Source organism: Homalodisca vitripennis, chromosome 1 (genome assembly GCF_021130785.1).
Source record: "Homalodisca vitripennis isolate AUS2020 chromosome 1, UT_GWSS_2.1, whole genome shotgun sequence".
Classification (NCBI taxonomy): Eukaryota; Metazoa; Arthropoda; class Insecta; order Hemiptera; family Cicadellidae; genus Homalodisca; species Homalodisca vitripennis.
Window position 1 is genome coordinate 242716180 of NC_060207.1, and position 26530 is coordinate 242742709.

Here is a 26530-nt window from a genome sequence, read left to right on the forward strand (position 1 = left end):
TTAAGAATAGCAGATCTTATCAAATCTCATCAGGATTTTGGTAAGATAACAACCATGGCGTAAAAACTTTGTAAAACTAGGTAAGATTGGCTTATAATGTGTTTACAGGTATATAATGTTAAAAAATATAAGGATCAAGTTAAATCTGTAAGACTTATAGATTAAGCTATATTGTTTATTGATACAATATGAGTTATAAATTAAATTACAATTACAGGAATTTGAGTTTCTTTCCACATTTTAAAGAAAATGAAATACTATTATAATATGCGATAAAACATTACATATGTAAATAAAAGCACACACATTTACGTACATATGTAACAGTACTGGATTTACATAAATAACCCATTATCGTGTGTTAACTTACTTAAGTCACATGAGATGATTATAGGCAAGGTCTGATGCTTGGGACTGGATTTGATACAGTGAGAGCTGTAAAACTCTTATCGTAATCTGAAATGAGTGTTACATGTTGCACACATTAATGTCAGGTAACTGTGAAATTATGATCATGTATTCTAATACATGTAGTGTACTATTCAGATGTACCTAAGTAAATTCTCACAGGCAAAACTGGATCCGTCCCAGGACGACAGGTTAGGTTTAATCATCCTATTTAATCATTATTTGACAGGCTTTTTAGGATAAAATGATTATATAACAATAATTTACTGTAGTATTTGGTTTTGTTTGATATATAAGTAAATTGGATAAATTTTATTTTGCAGTTGTGATTTCATTAGGACGTACAAAATTTAATTATTCAATTTTACTGTATCAATTGTATGTATTTTTCAGATATATTTCTTATCTTACAATATTTAAACTAATCGATATATTTTACCTAACTGTAGTATAGAAGAAATGTGTTCAATAATAAAACCCTGTAACTTAAAATTAATATTTTATCAATAGTAAAAACACGAAGTTTACGAGTCCCAAGGTCAGTTAGTCGTTGGACAAGTAGTTTTTTATAAAGCTAGTCGTTTGTTAGGCTATTGCAATTTGGTCTAGTGCACTCAATTAGTGGGTCTCAAATTATTAAAAAAACGAGCGATTAGCACACAAACTAGCAGATTTGAGCAAAAACTCTATACTGAAGTACACGGAGTGTACTGCAGTAAATACATCCTTGCCCTTGGAAGCTGACAATCATGCACTGTAACACTCCAATAATATTCTGAATCGACACTTGTCTAGACGAATCGCTGACGGACTAATATTCAGCCATTAAAAACAAAATATTCATATCAAACTTCCTTAATACCAATCCAAAGTTTTCAAATAAATTTTTCTAAGGAGACATATCCTCTTAAAAAGACTACATACGCAATATGCTCCCATAAATGTTGCCTCGTGTGCAGATCTTGACTACTAAGACACCCAAAATAGATCAAAACTAATTACCGGAAAGATAAGGCATAATTTATAAAATATAAACTTCTGTACCAAAAGGATTAGGCACGGGCAACTTCGTAAATAGCCTTAATCATCAAAAACAAAACGGTAAGACGTAAATTACTTTTATCATTGACTGTAAAAAGCATTAAAGAAGATTTTGGCTTAATAATTATTACTATACGAAGAATAATACTTACGTACACGGGTAGGTAAATTTGGTTTTGTGAATGAGGTAGGCAAATTCTTGTAACGGATATCACCACACTTATACAGGAAGTGGGTTTTAACTTAGCAACGTAAAAAAGAAGCGTTCATGACTATTTTTTATCTTAGTATCAAATATTATAATTTCGAATCATTTGGCGCACCGTATAATTCATAAGCCTAAATATATCACTGATTACTAATTAGGAAGGGTCAAAGGATTTCACAAGTAATTGTTGGTAATACTAGGCCTGGCCGTTGGACCACGTTGTGTAAAGATGGTACATTGAAACGTAAGTGTTTACTGTATTTTGTTCTGAAAGCCTTATTTAGCTAACGCAAGACTCAGTGAGAGAAAGTTAATTAGTCACTATTGTTATAACAATCAAAGCAGCAGCATTATTTCTTCATTAGACGACCATTATTGACGTGTGTACGCAGATGTCACCCATATGTTCACGAGAAATTTAATTCACAGAATATTTGTTTATGAATCACTAGCTTCTATCTAGACTTACTCAGCGTGCATAAATGGATATGTACCATATACAGGTAAACTTTTACATTGGTATAATTTGTTAGTAATTACATAAACTCTGCTACACTCATTTCTATTAAACTTAAGCTAGGATTAATATTTTTAGTTAAACTTTATTTCCCTTAAGTTGATTGTTTACAAACTTAATGTTATAGCATTAGTATATTGTTTATTGATGTTACGTTGACACTGCTAAGGGCATATCCCCACACGTAACCCTGACTAATACTGGTTCTCAATGTGCCCTTGTACTTACTTTTACCACTACTAGACTCATTATATATTGGAAAGTTATTAAATTTATCATACATAAAATTAACCATTTTAGTAATTCCTTAATTCAACTTAATAAATTTAGTTTTTTTAAGATGAGGCAAAAAACTGTGTGGGACATAATTCTGGCATATCTGTCAAAATGAGATTTCGATAAAATAGTGTCGTGGGTTAATTTGAAGTGTTCAATTTTTACGATATCAACTTAACACTATCATGTCAGGTTAGATTATTTGTTTAATTTTTGTATAATTAAGTTCTTTTGCTAAGCTATTCCTGACAAACTAATGAAAGAAAGTGTTATCATAATAATTGGGTTTGTTCCATCAGTTTGTTGATGAGCACTACAGACTGTTTAAATTGATTAGAACTTCATTGCCTAACGAATTACTGTGACCGATATGTAGATGTGTGCTGAGTGAACCTTGCTCTTGTTCATATACAGAGTGTCTTGGAACTCTCGACTATCCTTTTCTAGGTATTTCTACAAAGAGAAACCAAAATATTATCATATTTAAAATTTCTAAATCAGAATAATAACCCGAATAACAACTATTTTAATTTTTATTTATGTAACGTTAGATAAGATAATAGAAAAGAGGACAAAATAATGTTGAATTAAAAGAGCAACTTCTGTTTAATAACAGTGTCAGACTAGTACTGAAAAAAGTAATATTTTAAAAAACCACCACCAGTTTAATCGCACATCTTGAACCGTGTCATTAGGTATAGTGCAATATGACTAAATTCAAATTTGTACTCTGTTAAAAAAAAAAAAAAAAAATAAAGATATATCAATCCTATGTAAATAATGCTATTCTGTATAACATAAATATTTTTATGTTCAAATTATAATCAAATGAAAACTGATTCCTAAAATATCTATAGTCAGGATATTATGACCACAGTTCAACAATGCAATACTAAAATCAGCTAATTAGGGCAGATAAAGTAAAAACAGCTTATTATTGTGGCTCACAAACAGCGTTTTTACATAATGACTGTTGGCATTGTCTAATAATCAGCTTTATAAAATTAATGTATCTCTCTTATTTTTTAATGGTTTTCTTAAACTTGCCATCTTTGGATTTGTAACTAACCACTGTTTTGAAAATTATAGATAGTCTTTTAGGTCATAAATCTATACAAGCAGTTTTATTATATAACAACGTACGGTTATTAAATTCAAAACAGACATAAAAGTTACAAAATATTGGATAAATAGGTAACTATTGACTTTTTAAAATTGAATATGACATTTTGGCTTGTTAATAATACCTGACAAGGTTGGTAGAGAGTTCTAGGACACCCAGAATATGAAAAAATCTACGATTTGAAAGGAACGTAATTTTATATACTCTTATCTTGATCTTGGGGTCTTCCTAGTTAACTTAATATCAGTATTAAACATTCTCATTTCCGAAATCTCTCAAACCTTACTGTACCAGAACCAGAAGCGAATGGCATTATTGCAGCGTTATTTGGATAATATTTACCTACTAATGACCTTGGTTTGAATTTTGAAAGCATGTACTTTAAAACGCAGTTTGTTTCTTCACACTGTATCCACTATAACTGAGCCGAAAATTAAGATTTAACGGATAGAGTAAACAGGGAAGTAATTGTAAAACGTAAAGTCGTTAATATAAAATTGAGGAGATATTTAAAATAATGATTTCAAAATTAAGACTTCTTAATAAACATGTGTTAAACGCCCAAAAGATATATACACGACTTTATACAGGAAAGTAATTTTAAAAATTAAAGGTATTAATATTAAATTAGGACGACCTTTGCAATACCAATTTTAAGGTTAAGAGTTCATAATAAACATGCGTTAAACCCAACAAAGTATATATTTACCAATAATATTATTATCTACGATTTAATGGAAGTGCGATTTAAATAAAAGACTCTCATATTTTACTAATATATTCCTATTATATATTAAAAGGTGTAACAAGTGTAAAGCACGTTATATTTAATTGTTTTAAGGTTATTTTTGACAATGGAAGGATTGTGAAGGAAACAGCATTTTCCCGGACATTTGCCATCGTTCAGTGCATTTTGCAGTTCAGTTTTAATGATTAGTGTTGTGTATAGGTTTTTATTAAGTGCATGTTTTTAGAGTTAGTGAAGTTGACAAACAACATGGTGGTTGTGATTCCTGACTTAGGCGTGCCATAACGCTTTGGTATGATTTGTTTATTTTAACCTAGTTTGTAATTATGTATTAGGTTAGTTATTACCTGAAGAAGAGCTCAGATTGCAGATCTCGAAACGTAGTGTTACTGATGTATTGTTTCACTGAATGATGGCAAATTTCCGGAAAAATCCTGTTCCCTTCATATTATATTTCATATAGCATTTTATGTATGGATGTAAAGAATTAAGGACTTACAACTGAATTTCCTAATGTGATATTCTATTTTCAGAACAATATTGATCTAATACAAGTTGTATTATGGGCATCCTATCTACAAAACTTACACATGTCCTGCTACAACTGTCTATACTTATATCAATATCAGTCTGCTGTTACGCCCACACTGACGGAGCTTACATGAGAAATGCGGATGATGGTTTTACCAACAGAATCAGCTGGATGAGTGAGATTCACGATGACGTCATGCTGAGCGAACTGGCACTGCCTGGCACACACGATAGTGCCACGTTCAACAACAACGTTTTAGAGGACATCGTAACAACACAAGTCCTTACCTTTGACGAACAGTTTAAATACGGGATAAGAGTGTTTGATATGAGAGTAAGGCACATCAGTAACGCTTTTGTGTTACACCATGGTCTTGTATATGTGAACTTAAATTTTGACGATTTCTTAAAATCCGTTGAGAGGTTTCTACGAAATAATCCATCCGAAACGGTTCTTTTTAGGCTTAAAGAAGAGCACGAGCCAGATAATAACACGAGAAGCCTAGGAGATACTTTGAAAGATTACTTGGGAAAGTACAAACACGTGTATTTAAACACGAAGGACAAAAACATTCCATTGGGAAGTGCCAGGGGAAAGTTCATTATACTCTCGGACAACAAGGAATTTCACGATTTTGGAATGGACTACAATAGCTGTGATATACAAGACGATTACAATTTGAAGACTAACTGGGACTTGTACAGCAAATGGGAAAAGATTAAGTCACATCTTGAGAAAGCTATAAACGGGGATAAAAACACGATGTATATTAACTACTTGTCAGGCTCCGGCGGGTCATTCCCCTATTTTGTCGCCAGTGGCCACTCCTCCAGAGGGACTTCTGCTCCTAGACTGGCGACTGGCTTGACTACTCCTCTTTTCAAAAATAGCTATCCTGATTTTCCCAGGATTTCTTGCCTGATTGGTATATGTACGATAGCATTTGAAGGCACGAATATTTTGACTAAGGATAAAATAATTGAGTACAATGAGAATGAAAAGATGTTTAAAAGAACTATTGGAGTGATAATAGCTGATTTTCCAGGCGATTTGTTAATAGACACTATTATACAAAACAACAAGTTTTTAGAAAAATAAACGTTTATCAATACATTAAATCCTGAATAGGTTATTAAATATTATTTAAATGTTAGATTTTTTATATTTTTTCTATATAATACCCTAGGTCACCCAAATTTAGTAACCACAAGGAAACAAAATACGTGATCGTTATTTGGACTGTAGTAATTTATTGTACGAATATTTTGTTTGTATTGCTTGTATAGGCTATACAAACTTGCCTGTATATGAAATGTATAATTTCGTTGTTAGGTAAGTATATTACAGGTTTTATCAGACATTTCAGCAACCCAATAAAATTGAGCACATTTGAAATTGTTGAACACTGCTCATTAGTAAACATCGTATCGTTTTATAATAAGGCATTTAAAAGGAATTAAAAGAAAAGATAAAGTATTAAGGACTTTCAGAATGAAATGAAGATATTTAAGTAATTTAAATAACATATGCAACAATTTTCCCTTCGTATATTCATTATGATGTAAACAAATATTTCATAAGGAAAATGTGTGTGATACCTACCTATTTATCTCAATATATCATTACCGGCGGCTTTGCACGTAATTTTCAAAATCAAAGTTCTTAACTTAGTTAGTAAAATAACTATGTTGTAATTTGATGGAACCCTATAATATTTAAGTAGGCTTGCATCAAGAACAGATGCAAATTTTATCAAACACATTTAAGAATGCGCATATCAACAACGAAACATATTGGCCTACAGTTGTACATATAGTTGTCAATCAAAATGTTAATAACCGTTTTAGAGGCCAACTGTAATATCATATCGTGACCAAATGTTGACACACATTTTGCAAACAAATTAGTTCGCAGCCCAGAATAAATATCAATCTAATATTAAATACATATTAATATTAGAATAAATATTAATATATTCTAGTTCTACTCCCCGGCGCTCTGTATTAACTGCAAAATGCATAATTTTATCTCTAAAAATGTGAAAACAGTAAATTTAAGACAGTTGTGTACCTTAAAGGAATTTGAATTGAGAATTTGAGTGCGATATATGTGGTGTAATAAGTTAAAAACAGAATTGTACGCAACACATGCGTGTGAGACAGCAATGTTACTGCAATATCGGCTCTCATGCGTAATAACTGTAATTTGTCTCTACTTTGGTCGTGACATACAATAATAAGAGCGAGAAGGTAATAGCATGCTTAGGTCTTCGTGATAAGAATACACTATTAGAAATTAGCTTATATAAAAATGACTTATAAAAACCCATATTTCCCACCAAAATATGAAGGTATGCTCACACTAGAGGATTTAATACTAACATTTTATAGCAAGCACAAGTGCAGTACATTTAGAGGAGTCTTAATTGTTGAAAAGTTCTGAGAATAATACACGAGACATAGTTGCCAGAACAGCTGATGGTATGAACATTGTATACTTAGAATAGACATCTCCAAATGCAATCCTATTGTTGCATTATTTCGTTTATATTAAGATGATGAAATTGTTACTTTGTTTAAAGTTTGTTATTGACAATGAGTGGTTTGAAAGGGTAAAATTATTTCGAAAAGTTGCCATCGTTATATTTATAAAACTTATAACAACTGTTGGACCTTTGGGTTTGTTTGCACCCTTTTCTTTCCCTTCTTTACTTTTTTCTCTTCGTTATTTTTGTATGTATTAATATCTCTCTCACCTGAACAAGAGAATAGATTTAAATTCTCGAAACGTTGTATTATATCTTTTATAACCTATAACGATGGAAAGCGTCCGAAACCCTGTTATCCTTTCAGATTTCTTCTGCTATAATAAATTGTAGGCTTCATACTGAGGCTATATTGAGGATGTGGTTTCCTAATTCAGACTCTACTTTCTAACAACACGCAATTCTGAAATTCGTAATTCAATCTTAAAAGTTGAAAATGAATTTTCTGAGACAATAATAAAGTTCATTTTTATGATCTAAGAGACTAATTGGATTTAACAAAATTTATACTAAAATTTGGCAAGTTTTTGCTCTAAAGATATCCTGCACTCTAGTTGTCATCGAGCACCGTGTGCTAGAGCTCAATACGCTAGGAATTCCGTAGTACATTATATCTATTTAAAACGGACTCATAAACAGGCAAGATGAAAGGAACTGAGAAACCGCACAACTCTGAATTGGGAGAATTGAGAAAACAGTGCGCAGTATTAAGGTTGAAAAAGGTAAGCGTATTAGCTATATCTTATTTATAAAATCTACCAAATCGTGACTAAATGTACAAAAGTTTCAACCAATATGAGTACAGTGTACTAATTTAAGACTGTAAATATTTATGTTTCTAGACATATACATTGTGACAACACTATACTTGTAATTATTGTTGCTGATACATCGCGGAAGTGGTGGAAAGCTTTTAATATAATAAATATTGAGTTTTCTGAGCTTTTTATTTTGAATAATTTTGCTACGAAAATAAAACAGGTTTCAATTTCACTTTTTACTGTAACGTAATAAACTCTATATGGATCACTGTTACTGAATTTGAAAATATTTTAGTTGAATCCTATGTATCTATATGACGTTCGTAACCGCGAAACTGCCTTAAAAGGTAATCAATAACGATAAAGAAAGGGACATTAGAGAACAGCCAATCTCCGCCATTTCCTGCTTTTTGTTCTTCTCAGCTAGAAATAATGTGATGACTTTTAGTGTTCTCTCGCATTTTTTTCTTTTACCCAGATTACTATTACGTTATACATATTACGTTCTGGTTATTAAATAGAAAACTATTGAAAATTAACGCAATACATGGTTTGTTCTATATTTTTAATTAAGCTCAACGTTTCTTAAAAATTCTCTTACTGCAATTTAAATTTTAAAATAATTTCTGCAGTCTGATTATTACTAATAAAGAGCAAAATAAGAAAAATTAATAATTTAACAACTTATCACCATATTTTGAACTTTTATTGACTGATTGTACTATATTATCAAAAACCTTACATTAAACGAAACATAGAGAAGAAACAAGACTACTAGTCCAGTGAGACTAACTTTAAGACAACAAAAAGAGTTTTTTATATAGGGCTAATAATACTATTATTTGCTTAGAAATATTTTAAATTTCAAAGTCAAAACGGTTTAGTAAATTAGCACTGAAATGGTCCACGAAGTCCGCGTTGCCTATTGTCTTGGCCAGTAGGTTCCAAATTGAGCAAGACTTTAGCACAGAAACGAATATCTGTGTGAAAGAGATGGACCCCCTAACCCTTAAAACTACTATGATTCATGCGCATGGTCCTTTCCATCGGTATTTCCTCTATTGACTGGCTTCATCAAACTTTTCTCACGGTAGTGTGACTTCATTTTTTCATTCAACAACCTCAAACTTGCTAATCTTCGGAAATTGGATACATCGTCTCAACTCTTAGGTAACTCAATATAATTAATATTCAAAATGAATACTCTTTAAGTAACAGCTTCTTTATTTTTTTAATCGAAAAGTGCCATATTTTAATCAATTTTTGATCACTCACTTGTAATCAAGGGAGGTTAAAAGCTTGAATGAAGCGTCTCTATTCCTACGCTATTTGAACCAAACTCTTCAACCAAGAATCGACACATTGTTATAATTTTAATATTTTACAATTCTCTAACTTCAAACTATTTGTTGAGAATTTGATAACTTATTTTATCTGGACATTTGGATAAACCACAAAACGCGATAACTTTGTATTAAATAGTGTGGTTTTGGTGAATAAACTATCAAATGTAATGTGTTAGTGAGTGAAAGCAATATAAATGTAAATATACCCCTTCCATGAGATTGGTTACATAGTTATCCCGCAGGAGCATGACTCATTGACTATGTAGGAGCCTGGCTCAGTCAACAGACGTTTGATTTCTGTTCTTCCTTCAGGCGTTCTAATACATCATGCATTTTTATTCACATATTAATTAAGTAAGAATTTACAATAAGCAAACATTTTATTTATTACGGAATAATAACAGATTCTACAAAGGTTGAAAATGAATTAAAGTTTCCTCAACAAATTTATTTCGTCAAATAAAATTGAAACTTCACAACAAAATGTACCACACCAATTCAAACGGAAATATTTATAATGAGTTAATGAAATTATAAATTAGCGGCGATATTTTTCGTTGTAGTTTATAAGTTTAAAACCATAATCAAACGTATTACAGGTTATAGTAAAACTAAAGAAAATTATAATATAATATTAACCTAGTTTTGAATTATGTGTTAGGTTACTTATTTAGCAGAAGAAGAGATCGATTGCAGATCTCGAAACGTATTGTTTCCCTGATTTTTTTTCCTACCACTGAACGTATGAAAAATGTCGCGAGAAAATCCTGTTTCCCCTCATTAAACTATAATATGTAGAGAGAAAACAGACCTGAGGTTTGCGTAGGAAATCTAACTCTGATTGGACAAACTATGAATAAAAAAAACTATTTGTGTGGGCGCCGTAGAGACTCGACAGGACACGTGCTGGAGGCGGTCTTCAACCCCATCCGCATCGCCGCCAGAGGATCACACCCACCACCATCTTGGAAGTCCTCCTCTACGGTGTTAATACACAAGAAGGACAAACCTGGCGACATCAACAACTGGCGTCCCATCGCCCTCTCCAACACTGCGGGGAAGCTCCTCTGCAGTCTCCTGGCGGATCGTCTCTCCAGGTGGGCCTCCGACAACAATCTCATTTCTGGGGCTCAGAAGGGGTTCACCCCAGCGGAGGGCTGCCTGGAGCACAACATTTATCCTCCAGGAACTCCCTCGATGACGCAAGGTGGCGTGGAGTGAGCACTGCGTGGCGGTGGTTGGACCTCGCCAACGCCTTCGGCAGTGTCCCCCACTCCGCAGTACTCACCGCACCGCCCTACGAGGGGAGCTCTACCTTCCATTTCGCCACTCCAGAGGATCGACTGACCCCATCACCTTTGGAGCTCTGGAGTTCGCCAGGGCTGCCCCACTCACCCCCCATGCCTCTTCAACCTGGTGATGGAGTACCTGATTTCGGCCGCTCACTGCACTGGAGACCAACATGGAGCAGTACTTCACGGCACCAGCGTCAGCGTCCTGGCATACGCTGATGAATCTCGCCCTTGTGGCGAGGTCGGAGGCGTCTCTTCAGGCACTGCTAGACGTCGTCGTTCCCAGCCTGCGACGTGGTTGGACTCCGTAGTCAAGCCCACCAAGTGGTGCCACGGCTCCATGTTGCCTCGAGGACTACTAGACCTTCAGTCTTCCGGATCTACGGTTCGGCCGCTTCGGTCCTCGGCGAAGGGAGTCCTACCAACACCTTGGAGTCCCCCCCACCGGGATGAAGGTGCGACCATAACCCCGGTCGCCACCATCGCCAGATTTGGAAGCTGAGACTGAGGCCGTCCTTCGGAGTGTACTGCTGGCGCCTTGGCAGAACTTGCTACGCCTTGCGGACCTTCTTCATTTCCGCAGTTAGAGTTCAATCTGAAGACCGCGCGGATCCGCAAGAACTGCACTTAGGGAAGCCTGGACAGCAAGATGAAGTGTGGTGTGAAGAAGATCTTCAATTTTCCGTTCCCGCGCCAGTGCCGAGTTGGTCTATCTTCCCACCTTCCTGCGGCGGGGCTGGGGACTCGTCCCGGCTGGCCGACCTCGCCGGATCTGGCCGCCATCAACCACTCAGCGTTCAGGCTCCATCTCACCTCATACGGATGCCAGGGTCGGCCTCGCTTGCTTTTTGGCAGGGATTGGCGGGCCTCTGCGGGCCTGAGGAGTGCTGCCCGCGCTGGAATGGAGTTTCCTTGTGGGATACCTCAACGGCGACTTCCCCGGGAACTCCAATGTTGCCACCACTTTTTCTGCCGCGCGGTGCGGCTCTGAATAGGCTGAAGAAGCGCTGACCTGAACTTGCGCTGGGGCTGGCTGTGCCGGCAGGGCAACTCTTCAAATATCGATCCCTGGGGACAGGGCTCTCAGATCGTCGACAGGGGCTCCCGTCACGCGCTGTCGGCCAGTCTGCGCTCCTCGCTGCAGCAAACACTTCAGGGCCACCCTTTCCGCCTCGAAAACCCGACCAGGGAAGGGTGGCCAGGGTCACCACCACCTGCGCCACTGCGAACCACCATGCCTGCACGAGTGGGGCGCTACACTCGCTTCGCGGACTGGCGGTTTGTTCACCGGGCCAGGCTGAATGTCCTCCCTCACAACGGCTGCCGACGCTGGGGAGTCAACGATCGGCGTTGTAGGCGGTGTGGTCGACACGACGAGAAACACCGCCCACGTGCTCTGCCACTGCACCTCCAGCCTCGCTACTTGGCACTGGCATCACGCGAAGACACAAACGCCGTCCAGGATCTCCTCGGTCGCGGCCATCAGAACCTGCGGAGGGAGTTGAGGTCCGCGTGAACCAGCGGGTGCAACTTCAAGCGCTGCTCCAAGGCCGTGAGGTACGACTTCCCGGAGGAGATGGTGCCTGCCGTCCGACGTGGTGATGATCGACGCCTCACAAACAAGATCGTCAAGATAGTCGACATCGCCGTTCCATACGAGGACGGTTGGCGGGCCCATCGAAGCTGCGCGGGAGAAAAAAAAGGAAGCTCGACGCCTATGGTCCACTCGCCCGGATGCTGACGGCCGGAGGCTACAGGACTTCCGTGGACGCATTCGTCGTCGGCTCCCTGGGGTGCGTGGGACAGTGCCAACTGGGGAGACCCTGGCACGCCTCGGGGTCCACCGTAGATACGGCACATTCCCTCTCCCCGTCGCTGCGTCTCCGAGGCCATTCGCTGGAGCCGAGACATATATGTCACCCATGTATCCGGCGTCCAGCAGCAGTGGCAAGACTGAATCTTCCATATGTGTTTTGTAGTTATTTATTGCAATGTTATATAGTATATATCTACGATTTTTTAATTATTTATTACTGTTATTATTGCATGTTATTTAGTATTTTAGTAATTTATTGACACTTGATTGATACTCCCTTCTCCTACCTTGCTAAAGACTTGACAATGTTACCGTTAAGTTTATTATTTATTTAGATATAAGATATTTGGAAATTGCAATTTAACCACATATTAGAAGTAAGAACACTAGCTATGTATAAAGCATAAAATAAAGGCAAAAAATTGAAGAGCTGTAATGTATTGATATAATTACACAGAAAACTACAGATGTTATACCAAAACGTATTTTCGTAACAGTATAAACTCAACCTTTACGCCATAGTAAAGTGGTATATTTGAGTATTTTGGGGCGCGTTTTAATTTTTTTATAAAAGGATTAAAATTTATTTACGTTGTTTTGTTATTTTTAGTAAAGTATAATTTATTTTTTTACTGCATTATGTGGGTTTGGTAAGGCCTTTCCTTTTAATGCTGATGTACGAAAGTTTGTGTAGGTTTTTCTCAAGAGTGTCTAGGTCCTATCTTAATAAAAACTTTACGACAATATTATATATGGGGCATTCCTTAACAGTTAGAGTGTTAATGTAAAATATTTTGTAAAATATATAAAACAAGTTGCAAAATACATCGTCCTTAAAATAAAATTGAAACCTCACACAAAATTACTACATAATTCTAAAGTAAATATTTATAATGTTAACGCAGATAGAAATTTGTGATATTTCGGTTGTAATTATATGTTTGAACCATAATCAAACCTTTTAACAGGTTATAATAAAACTTCACTAAATTATAATATAATATAACCTAGTTTGAATTATGCGTTAGGCTACTTATTTACATGAAGAAGAGATCATATTGCAGAACTCGAAACTTAGTGTTCCTGATTTTCTGTACCACTGAACGATGACAAATGTCCCGAAAAGTCCTGTTTCCTTCATAAATTATGATATTTTGACAAAACTGGCCTGAGGTTTTCGTATGAAACCTGACTGTATTGGACAAACTATGAAAAATAGTAAAAATTGAATATGCTGCATTGTATTGATTTAATTACATAGAAAATTACAGCTTTATACCAAACTATTTGTAATAGTACATCAACCCTCACACCATAGTAAAGTGATACATTGAGGTATTTTGGGGGCGCGTTATTTTTTAATAAAAGGAAAAAAAAATATTTAAGTTGTCTTGTTATTTGAGTAAAGCATAATGTATTTTTACTGCATTATGTGGGTTTGGTATGGCCTTTCCTTTTAATGCTGATGTACGAAAGTTTGTGTAGGTTTTTCTCAAGAATGTCTAGGCCTAACATAATAAAACTTTACGACAATATTATATTGGCATTCCTTAACAGTTAGAGTGTTAATGTAAATATTTTGTAAAAATATAAAACAGGTTGCACAAAACTATATGCTTTTCAAATTCTTTTATATGTCTTGTGCTCAAAATTGTGTATACTAGTTTAAGGTACTAATGTAGCTTTTTCATCCTAATCTGATGAGTAGTTCCAGAGAAAAATGTATACTTGTGGGGAAAAAAGTAAAATTTCTGAAATTGCAGGTAAAGACCACGCATAGGCTTATAAGTGAGTTCACTAATCTTTAACGTATACGTAACTGTATATTTTAAGTTTAAATAGTTACCGACATCGGACTTTTATAATTTTTGCAACAAATACTTCAGAAAATGATGTAAAATATAAAAAACTTAAAAAAAGAAAATTGGAAATTTTTATATTTTGCCGTAATGAACCCCCTTAATGATAGTAAGAACAGTTTAGTGTTGAAATTATTGAAACCACTAACTTAATCCCTCACTAATATATATATTTTTTGTTGTGTGTTCTTTTAAATAATTTGTAATGAATTATAACTCATAGAATATTATTGGTTTCTTCATTTTCGTGACAACTGAAATGTTCTGTGTAAAGAACGATAAGTTCCAGGAAATTTTGATGATTTGAATGATGTTAATCTTTTATTAAAGCAAAGTGCATATAAAATTATCAAGCATTCTGTTATATGGTTGTATTTAATACAATAAAAACGAGGGTAAGCATTATTGACTTAATTATTGTTATACATGCTTTTTAATTCTCATTTAATTATCTATACGGTTATTTCTATTTAATTTATTTATAACCATTTTTAGGATTATCAAATTATTTTTTAATTAATGTTTGAAAGAAAGTGAGCGTCAAACCTTTTATGTAAAATTTATAAAGATTAGATACATGATAAAAAGTATTAGAAACAATAAAGCTAACTTGTCCTAAAATGAATTCTAAACGAAATAGCAGGATTCTGGTTAACACGTCACGCGGAGTGATGAGTGATGGGGGAACATGAGGTTCACCCTGAACCGACAGCTGTCTGGAGCAGAGCCGCCGCTAGATTGGCTCTGGAGGGAGCACATTGCACCATATTTTGATTAAATGCTATCAAGCTTTCTTTTCGTGTTTGTGAGGGGTTTAAATTTGTTACCAAACAAAATAATAAATCCTGAAATGTGTAAGTGAAATTCTTTACTTAAAAATAAATTTAACTGATTTAATAATAATAATAATAACGTCTTTATTTGAAGCGATTTTCAACATTACATTGTTGTTTATCAAAATAACTCAAGTCATACATTTTCAATCAAGGCACATACAAATCTATCTATCATCATGCGAGAAATACAAAATTAAACTAATCAAACCGATAATACAGTACATTACATTAAACAGCTATTTAGGGGTGAAACACTCCTTCTCCAAAGCCAGTCTGAGATTGTTTTCAAACGAGGGATATCCATAAGCTTTTAAAATGTGAGGGACGCTGTTGTATATGGGGGGGGGCCAAAGTATGTAAATACATTCCTCCCGATCTCCAGCCTGACCCAGGGCACCTCCAGCATGGCGTCCTGCCGAGTGTGACACTCCCTAATCTCAGCTCGGGACTGTAGCATCCCCCTGAAGTAAGAGGGCTTTCCCGTCAGCAACACCTTGTGAACAAGGCAAGCCACCTGATGTTTGAAAATGCACTTTATCGGAAGGATCCCCGCTGTACGGCGATACTGGCTAACGTGATCAAATTTTCTCAGGCCGTACACAAATCTTACAGCAGAGTTCTGTAACCTATCAATCAGGACCGTACCCTCAATGGTCAATCTTCCCCAAAATACAGGAAGAGCATAAACAATAACTGGGAAAACCACAGTTTTGACAATCTTAAGTTTCACTTCCCCCTGGATTAACCCCTTAAACCTAAACAATACTCTTAACCTATTCATTACACCACGATTGATATTTTGAACATGGTTCAAGAAGGTTAACTGCTTGTCAAAAGTAACGCCAAGGATTTTTACTGTGTCCGAAACCTGCAAAGGAACACCTCCCAAGGAAACTCCCAAGGGTCCATTACCAAGAAAGACTGCATTTGAAGAGGGGAAAAAATTAATAAGTGAACACTTTCTTGGATTCAACTGAAGCCCGTGATCGTCAGCCCAGAGCCTGACCCTCAACAAATCAGCATTAATCTGCTGCATTGCCAAGGAAGACTGTAATGGAGGATATGACAACACAAGCTGAGTGTCATCAGCGTAGGAGTAAAGGGAACATAATGATAACTCAAGATTAAGATCCGCAGTATACAATAGAAACATAATAGGACATAAGCAGCTACCCTGAGGAACCCCTGACTCCTTGAGAGCAATCCCTGAAAGACGACCATTCGCCCTGGTTACCTGGGTTATGTCGATCAGATAAGAGCGAAACCACATTGTTGAAACCTGATCAAAACCGTAGTAATGCAGCTTAGCCAAAAACATATCAAAGTTCACTGAATCGAATGCATGTGAGAAATAAAGAGCAGCTAAACTACTACAGAAATTCTTATCCCTGGCGGAAAACAGTTGGCTTGTCAAACTTAGTAGAGCATATGTCGTACTGAAACCCTTCCTGAAACCAGACTGACTATCGGGCAAAACACCGCTGTACTCCAGGAAGGAAACCAAGTGATTTGTCACAATTCTTTCCAATACCTTAGACAGAACTGGTAAAATGGAAATGGGCCTAAGCTCGGACACACTTGTAGGATTACTATTTTTGGGAAGAGGGATGACCAGGCTTTTTTTTCATCCAGAGGGGAATCGGCCAGAGGAGGGAGAGAGAGATTAATGATATGGGTAATAGCCCCGATACAGAAAGGACTAACTGCTCTGACCATGATGATTGAAATTCCGTCAATGCCAAAGGCCGCTGTAGAGATACTGTTGATAGTGTTTTTTTACCTGACTCTCGCTCACCTGCATCTTTTTCCTTTTCGCAAGTAGCGTGCTTATAAAAAGCGAGCCTTTCCGGGTTCATACTGTTATCGCCGCCGAAGCCAGCAAAGTAGCGGTTAATTTCATATTAACCGATATTAACCGAAATATTAACCGATACAGAACCGCCAGCAGTGCCTACCTTTAGATCTCCTGCGTGCAAGGTTGCCCAGAAAGATTTTGAGTCACTGCACTTTAACTTTGCAGCAAAATAATCTTTTTTTGCCTTTCTAACGGCGTAATTGAGTTTTTTGCGTGCTCTACAGTATGCCGCTTTCGCACGTGCATCATTACGACAAAGTAAATCTTTTTTTAATTGGTTTTTTGTGCGTGTCAGAAGCATTATTTCTGAATTTCGCCCGGGCGCCTTCCTTTTGGTCACACGCTTTTTTTACCAATGGAGCACATGATCAAATACCTGTGTAATTCCCGCGGTTAACATATCCACAGCATCATCGACATCACTCTGAAGTTCAACCCTATGCCATTCAATGGAGGAAAGCTCTGAGGAAAACATTTGCAGATCCACCTTTGACAGTTCTCTGTAGGACATTACTTTTTCCTTCATCTTTTCCTTAGTCTTGCAAGGGCAGTCACAGAAAACCAACCCGTGGTCAGTGATACGCTTGCCTCGACCATCCAAGATCTTAGACGTGTCGACCACACCTACGTCATCTTGCTTAGGGAATTCCTAACGACGATATGATCAATCAAGGCTGCGGTATTGTCTGTTTCGCGGGTTGGCTCATTGACGATCTGAGCAATGTTCATCGATGCCAAGAGATTCCTGAAATACTTGAACTCCGGCTTATTGTTCCCAAGAAGATCAACATTAAAGCCGCCCATCAAAATCACCTCATCAACTTGAGAGAATATGTCAATGAAGAGGGCGTGGAACAGAGAAGTAAAGCATGAGTAAGGGATATTTGGAGGCTTGTAGACCACACAGACACACAAGCGTAATCCCTGAACTTTTCCCAACACGCATATATATTCCAGCCGGCCATCAATATGATCAAGATAGATGAGCTTCATATCGAAACTTTCCCTAAAGTAGACGGCGACACCGCCACCACTTGTTGGCAAGCCAGGACCGCACGTCCTATCAAAACGCCAAAATAAACAGTTCTTCAAACTGTAACAATCCGAAGACATATCAGGAGTAAGCCAGGTTTCTGAGATACCCAGGAAATCGAGGTCAAAATCCTCAACCACAGAGCAGAGCTCACTGAACCCCGTGTTAATTGAACGAATGTTCACATGGGCTAATCTGCAGAGAGATTGCGGCCTACGACAAAGTGGGAGATAGAGGTGGTTGTACAGAGCTAGCCACTGAGGGCAAAACATTCAAAGAGGGGTGACATCCACTCCCCCCTAAATATGAGATGAAATAAACTTGCCGAGAAGATGGTTCCCCGTTCTGTTAAGATGACGACCATCACGAGCCAAGTGATATATTTTATTGAGTCATTGGTGTCAACAAAAACCACACCGAAGTTATTGCACATTTATTTAAATACAACATTAAATCAGACCATTTTCATCCAAGCTATTACTAAATTTAAGTAGTAAAGTTAGTACAAATTATAAGTAGTGGATTATAAGATATATAAAACCAGAAACAGTATTTTGAAAGTCAAATGAATCTATTTTGATTGATATGTATTAGTATATTTAATTGTGTTTTAGTAAGAACAATATTACAAAAGCATTTTATTGTAAAGGTATTAAAAGTTCAAAGGTTATGATATAATTTAAGATAGTATTGATTATTATGTTGTCACACTATGATTATTTTTATTTGGTAGCAATCATTTTAATACTTTCTTAATTATTTAATAATATTTATAGTACTTATAATTGCATGGGAACGTTTAAATTTTTTATTTTCATTTGAGATTACAACTTTTGTGGTTTTATTTTGTTCTTTCGAGGAATTATTTATTTTACGAACTAATATAACATATATGTGACCTCTAATATTTATATCGAGTCTGAAAATTTATATGCATCATTACTGGAGGAGTAGGAGTAACTGGAAATGTTCCTGAAGATGTACAACCGCTGCTTGGAGGAGGGTCTTTCCTCCAAAATCTGGATGATGTAGCGCCTAGTCTTAATCAGCAAAGCAAGGGAGATTCAAGGTCCACAACAGCGTACAGGCCCCACTGTGTGCTCGATGTTACAGAAACACTGTTGGAGAAACTCTTCCGGCCACATTTGACAAAGGGGATTCAAAAAGCAGGAGACCTCTCCACACGATAGTATGGCTTCAGGTAGAGGAAGTAAAATATTGGTGCCATCATAGAAGTGTTTAGTACACTTCAGATGGCACATCAGAGGAACCAATACTCTAGGGAGATTGTACTGCTGCCACTTTGGATGTCAATAGTGCTTTTAATTCTGCAAGTTGGAGACCTTGGAAAAACATTTTAGGATCCTGGAGGATCTTCTCAGGGTGGTGCAAAATACCTGATTGACCGGCAGCTGGTCTTTACATCAGATGGCGAACGCAGGTTGCTCTCAAGTGTGGCTGCTCAGGGTTCCATCTTGCGTTCCGATTTGGAAAAAGGTTTCCAACTATATGATTTTGTGTTTACAGATGCCCCCAGAGGCTTTACTAATGGAATATGCAGATGAAAATCGCTGCAGTCATTGTTGCTCGTGGAACAGAAGATACATAGTTGATACTGAACACGGTAATGAGACGTGAGCTCGTGGCTCCGAGAACATGGGTTAACACTAGCAACTGAAAAGACTGAGCTGGTTCTGCTCACGCGGTTTTATACAGCCATTCAACTCCAAGTTAAAAGACTTAAAATACGTGGAAATCCTGCAGTGAAGTACCTTGGATGGGTACCTGGAAACCAAGCTCTCATTGTGGGAGGATATCCGGAATGCTCCAAGGGCAGGAATTTTGGAATGTGGTGGCTAAAGAGATAGAAAAATTCCTAAGGGTAAAGAAGGTGACTCTAGATCATGAACATCAAATCTAGACAAGAGGAAACCAGATTTGAGCTTAAATAAAGGCCTAGCCTGAAGTATGGAAACACCATTTACAGACTGGTGGTCGAAAAGGAGAGGGAAGTGATATTTTATATGCCATCAAGAAAAACACCTGACGGGTAGTCCTACACTTGTTTTCTTGACTACGGTGAGGCCAAGTCGTGAAGTCATGCATTTTCTACACCCCTTCTGTCAAAAAATATTTAGTAGATAATATGCAACCGTAAGAATGATATAGTAAAATGGTCAGCAGTCACCATAAAATATTGATAAACTAAAATGAACACTTTTAGTTTGATGGTTATGTTAGATTGTTCAATTACTTTTTTGACTCAGATAAAGTGGTTATTGTATTTCGCTTACTTTTTAGTTCATAAAAATAAAATTTATTTTGTAATAATCGTTAATTTAAACAAAAAACATGTCAATTGAGTAAAGGTTACTTGCCTCAAGAATAAAAATTTAAGCTCTAGTTAGTATAAAACGTGTAGTAATTTTAATCACCTTTGAGAAACGCTAAAACAAATACGAGAAGCAATGCCATCCAAATAATTCATATAGCAAGAAAATGTTTTAAACCATGAAGCAGTTTCTTTGACGCTGTATGTTCGCCACGTGCCTGACAACAATAGGGGCGCAGTGCGGCGCGGTCTGAGACTATTGTCTTGGGATAAAGTACAGCCGGACTGTCGGGCGCCTGATATGATAAACACCACACTATCTGCCAACATACACAACCCCTCTGTCTCCGCAACGGTTGTATTACAAAGCGTGAATCTTTTATTGTGATAACAGTCAGACAAATATGTTGATATCTTATATACCGGGTGGGTGAAATGTAACTATATATTATAAAACTGATATATATTATTAATTAACGAATCGTGTACATTTTTTTCACTGCTTTAAAAAAATAGGAATCAGTTAAATTTCAAGGTAGGCACTGGTGTTGTTAACTATCTTCCTCAAACGGCCAAAGATATAGTTTACACTGTTCTGAAGGAAGTGAATTGGGATGTTGGTAATAACCTCTTGAATTCTATTTTTCAATTCCTCCTATGTTCCACGTTTGGACTTGTATACCTTCTCCTTAGCGTAGCCCCACAAATCATCACATGGAGTAAGATCTGGACTTCTTGCAAGCCATTCATACCCACCACGCCGTCCCAGCCAACGGTCATTTAATATAGAATAAAGACTTAAATTTTCGAAGTTGGGTTTGAATTCACGGGTGACAGCTATAAGACAATAAATATAGGAGAATATAGTATATTATGGTCAGAATATTTGAGCTCAGGTTGGGTGATATTTATATGTTTATATGGTTTTATTTGATTTTTCAGGCAACTTTCTTTATAATCCATCTTATTTGAGTTAAAAAGTAAGAGCAAAACATTTCAGAACCACTTAATTTTACCAGGTGAACTGAAAACAAAGCAAAATCTTTCGCCAGCCATTACTCACTAATGGAGCGTTTCCGGACCTACCTTTATATAATTTTGTTTTTCTTAATTTTAGCTCTGCAATCACGTCTTAAAATGTTTTACCATATTTCTGACTCACCCTGTATATATATAATCAAAATTTATGTTAATACAATAGAACTTTCAGTTAAATTGGATCAAACGCCTGTTTAAATTAATCAAGAATATTGGGAAACTGTTACATATTAACGAAATTGTTCTAAAATTCATAATTTTAAAATTCAACATTTATTAAAATCATTATTTTGAAGTATTTAAATGTTTATATCAAAACTGTTTACTAGATATATTGATGATATTTCCCGTTACTATTTTGTAAATAGCAATAACAGCGACAACGTTTGAGCCCATAGCGATCGAGAGGATTACCATGTTATATTTGTTATGATGGAGGTGACATGATATCAGCCCTGTCACCGGGATAAACCTGTCTATGTTGACAGCTGGCCTAAAAATCCAATCAACATGGATGTCTCTTGAACAGCATTACAAAAGGTTTTACAATGCACTTTGAAAGAGACTGATAGTTTAGTCATTTTGTTGTTTGTTGCCGAGCAAGTTGTTTTATATTCGGAAATCGTGTTTGTATTTATCAACCAGTTAAGTTAATACTGAAATGTAAGTACATTAGACATCAACGATCTAGAAATGTAGTACATTTTCGTTAAAACGTTATTAGTCACTTGAGATGGGTGGTTTATGAAAGGTGTGAGTAAGTTATTGTTCAGATTGAATACAATATGTTAGAGCGTTAATTGATTTAAAACGATATAACAGGTAGGACCTGCAGTCCTGTTCCATGGCCTGCTATGTAAATACAAATGAAATTGAAAAGGGGCAAAATAGATATATGAATGATAGAAGTGTGCTAGTGGACTAATTACCCTGCCTTAGTTATATAGAGTAGTAAAAGGTATTTTATCGAATTAAGCGTATATAACCTTGTCTTAAAACGACTCTATTTAATGAATGAACATAATGTAAAGCTTCACCAAATATCATAAGAAGGTAAATTATGTTACACTTAAAAAGTAGGTATCCTTATCGTTTTAATCTTTCAATCGCTACATAATTTTCGCTTTGAGCATCGCTCCGAATGTAAATGACCTCTGCTGCAACCTTATAACTTACTCTTTAGGATGTCATATGTTTTGAATATAATGTCTTATGACAGTCTTACTTTTGGACCACTGGTGTGCGGATTGATCTTGACTCTGCGATGAGCTTAACATGTACATAAACATATATACCCTTACTAAATCTAGCTTAATAGCTAGTTCAACAAATCTAAATGAACCTACACTCCAAGAAATGAAATCTTAGAAAACACTTTGTACCCTTATGACTAAATCTTCTCTAATCCCAGAAAATACGAGTATCCTGGTGTAGTAAATTTAGATTGTGAATCTAACTATATTTTTAACCAACCCTTTAACCTCAGTTTTACTTTACCTTTTGAGACCTAAGTTTAACTTATTGAAGTCTAAGATGTTCAAAATACTCTAGCTATACTGAAATTTACGGAATTGAAACATTTATTCATTGTCTAATAACACCTGGCACAAGAACTTCCGGCCACAATTTTAATTATACTCAAGACATAACAATTGGTAAATTGACTTTTTTATCATTGCTCTCATTACTCAAGCCTAGTAATTTAAAATATATTTTAATATACTACACGTCCATCAGTATCTAACCAGGCATTGTTCCTTTGTTAGGCATAGTTCTTTGTGAAATATGAGATAAAACATGTATATCATATTTTTTTTAAATCATTTATTCTACTTTCAAATTCCAAATATTGTACTAGAATGCGTTTCTTATGAATGGTTTAAGTAATCAAACAACAAAAAGTTGTTTTAATATACCTTTTTCCTATTCTTCAAGATCCGGGTAGGGTAACTGATTGTATTAAGAACTCTCGTGGCTAGTTGCTTGAACATAATAAACATGAAGAACGGTGAGCAGCTTGTGATCGCTGCCCTTTTGGATAATCTTTAGAACCATGCAATCTTTTATCTTCACACGTTGGCGTATAAAGGAAGGAAAAGCTCTTGACATTATGGACACATTTGACCAGCCGACCTTCAAATGTTGTTGCTTTTTATGATTCTCGAAGTCCTCTAAAAGGTTATGCAAACAAAGGATGCATGCATACATGCGCACGACTGTGATCGTATATTGAGTCAGGAGATTAGTGATCTTATGCGATAATATGTGAACTTAATTTTATCCTTAAGTATGTAAGTGATCTAAAGTCTACATAAAGACTAAAGTTTTAAGGAGTTTCAGAAACATCACGAAAATAAAATCAATATTAAAACAACTTATTCTTTTTATATTTGAATTTTTATACATAGCTTTGCCATCAGACCTGTCTATTGCTTTCTGAATTGCTACCATTACAATGCATTTCAAACCATGAAGCTTCTTTATGAGTATTTCGTTGAGATCATTAACCTGTTTAACATTTGATCTGTAGTTTTGCATGTTAGATTAATTTTTCGACAGTGAATTGTGTCACACACTGACCGGAATATCTATGTGAATGTTATTGGTACAAGAGCAACTATGAATTATAATGTCAGCATGCATTCTCATGCATTTCTCTTAGCGTTTAGTGTACATTTTAACTATAAATTACAGTTTATGATCTAAAATATATCTTGAATATAATTTACGGTATATATTAAATGTAAATCAAGGAAGGCTGCATGAGAAAACGTAAAATTGGACTTTAGAGAGTATATGCATTAGCGCGTAGTCACTTTACAAATTATATTATGAATAAATAAATTAAATTGGTGAATAAATAATATAAAAACATAACATAAATAAAATTGTTAAGACATAATGGATAGAAAGGTATATTTTTAATGCCATTTTCTACAGAAGTATCAGTTATCTATCAATTACTTTTATTATTGAATTATAGTTTGATTTAAGCCATTCTTATCATTTAAACTAGCAGTTACCCTTTGGCTTTGCACGCAATTTCGTGGGTTATGCACCTGTGTTAGCACTTTTTATGCAAATTAATTACCATTTCCGACGGGATGTTGAGTTTGCCTTCTTGCCACGATTAAGAAAATATGTGAAATTTTATACTTATAGCCATTCACATTTACTATGGTCTTATTATCTTTTGGTTCTTACTTATTTTGGGGTTTTACCGGTCACGAAAGTATTTATACATACACAACTCTGAGAAGTCTTCTTCTGTCAAAAGTCAGCAAAGATAGGTTTCTTAACAGTCTTTAAATATATAGTAGAAGTTTGAGTACTTAGTTTCTTATATCTGAACTGCTGACAGCTACTCACAACTTTGCACGTAGGCGTTGCACGTGTGTGACCACGTTGATTCAAGTGATTTATATTTCCAATACCAAAGTCAAGTTTGTCTAGTTGCAGTGATCAAGAAATTACGTCAAAAAGTATATATTTATGGAATTTGTCATTTACTTCGTTCTTAGCAATGTTTTGTTTCATAGTTGATTTTGCCTTGTTCCCCGATCAAGAGTGTCTCAGATCAGAGAAGCCTAATTCTTTTAAAATACAACAAATATGAGTTTCATAACTGTCCTTAAGTTTATAGTAAAAGTTAGATAGTAGCATTGTTTGTTATAGCTAATACTTAAAAATACCAATAAATTATTACAGTAAAATGTATAATAGCAATGACCTATTATATGTTTGTTTCTTAAGAAACTGAAAAATATTTTAAATATTTTACTGGATTTAGAGCTGGAATTGGTACATTTGTTCAAAATTACGGTCCTGACAACTTTTATGTAGCAGGCTTTTGCCGACAGCATGAAAGGTAGTCTTCGGTATGTAATTGTGACACCGTTTCAGAACATTTTGTAGGGTATATTTCAAAAGTAAAACATTTCCTTAACCACTGAAATCTAAAAATGGCTTAAAATGTAATGGTTGCTCCTCAGAGAATTTTACACATTATAAATGTAAATATTTTGAAAATATTAGTTTAATTAAATAAATATATGGATGAGCTTTCATAAAAACAATGATTACAAAGAACAGTTAAATAAATTTCTCAGACTGTTTTAATTATTATTTCATATCTTTAGAGATCAAGAAGTGATTTTTCACTACCTACTAATAAAAACCAGTGGTAAGTACCCTGGAAGGGTTTTAGAAATGAGAGCAGGGCCTTTATTAATCTCAGTGACCATATTAATGTCCATGTAAAATTTCAGTACAAACGGTTAAATAATTTTTGCGTAAAAACATAAAAATAAAACAAAGGCCCTTTTGGTTTTATAATATTATTAGTATAAGTAAAGGTGCAGCCTACAAATTATAAATATTAGGTATTTATCTTGAAGGAACGGATAGTGTTATTACAAAAAAGAGATTGTCTCGAGAGCTCATGTCATCTCGGCCTTAACACAGCCACTTAGGTAAGATGGAAAACAACCCCTGTTCTGCAGAACGCAACTTGAAGCAAGAATCATAACAAAGCTCTGCATACAGAACTCTTCATGAATGTAAAGTAGCCAAGCTTGAATACTTTTCGCAAAACAACGTAACTATTATAACGTAAAGCTGTCTACTTGTTAAACAACAACTGAATTTAAGCAACACCTAAACAATCTTTACGCATTTTTCATAGTTTGTATTGTTAATATTTATTTTAATTTAATAAACCAGTACTTATGCATTGCTGAGAGAGGTTTTATATATATATATAAAATTTATTATAATTCGTGAAACCAAAAAAATATTCTCAAGACCTTTACATTAGTACACCTTGCTTTTTTTCTTTTTATAGGAGAGGCCGATCTCCTTTTAAGTCAAAAGATAACTAAAAAAGGGAGTGAGATATGTAAGAGTGATTGTGTTGTATATTTTTTAGAATACAAGACAGGAGGAATAATTACAAACATGATAGC

General features: G+C 35.6%; 1 protein-coding gene across 2 annotated transcripts; it reads left to right on the forward strand.

Annotated features, from left to right (window-relative positions):
• Positions 1–499: 499 nt before the first annotated feature.
• Positions 500–6006, forward strand: LOC124356378 (1-phosphatidylinositol phosphodiesterase-like). 2 transcript variants are annotated; one of them, XM_046807553.1, is made up of 2 exons: positions 500–599; positions 4855–6006. In XM_046807553.1, the coding sequence occupies exon 2, from the start codon at positions 4884–4886 to the stop codon at positions 5949–5951; it is 1068 nt and encodes a 355-aa protein (XP_046663509.1). In that variant the 5' UTR covers positions 500–599; positions 4855–4883; the 3' UTR covers positions 5952–6006. The 2 variants fall into 2 exon arrangements, with proteins under 2 accessions (XP_046663509.1, XP_046663510.1); XM_046807554.1 differs by lacking the exon at positions 500–599 and adding an exon at positions 2056–2160.
• Positions 6007–26530: the final 20524 nt, after the last annotated feature.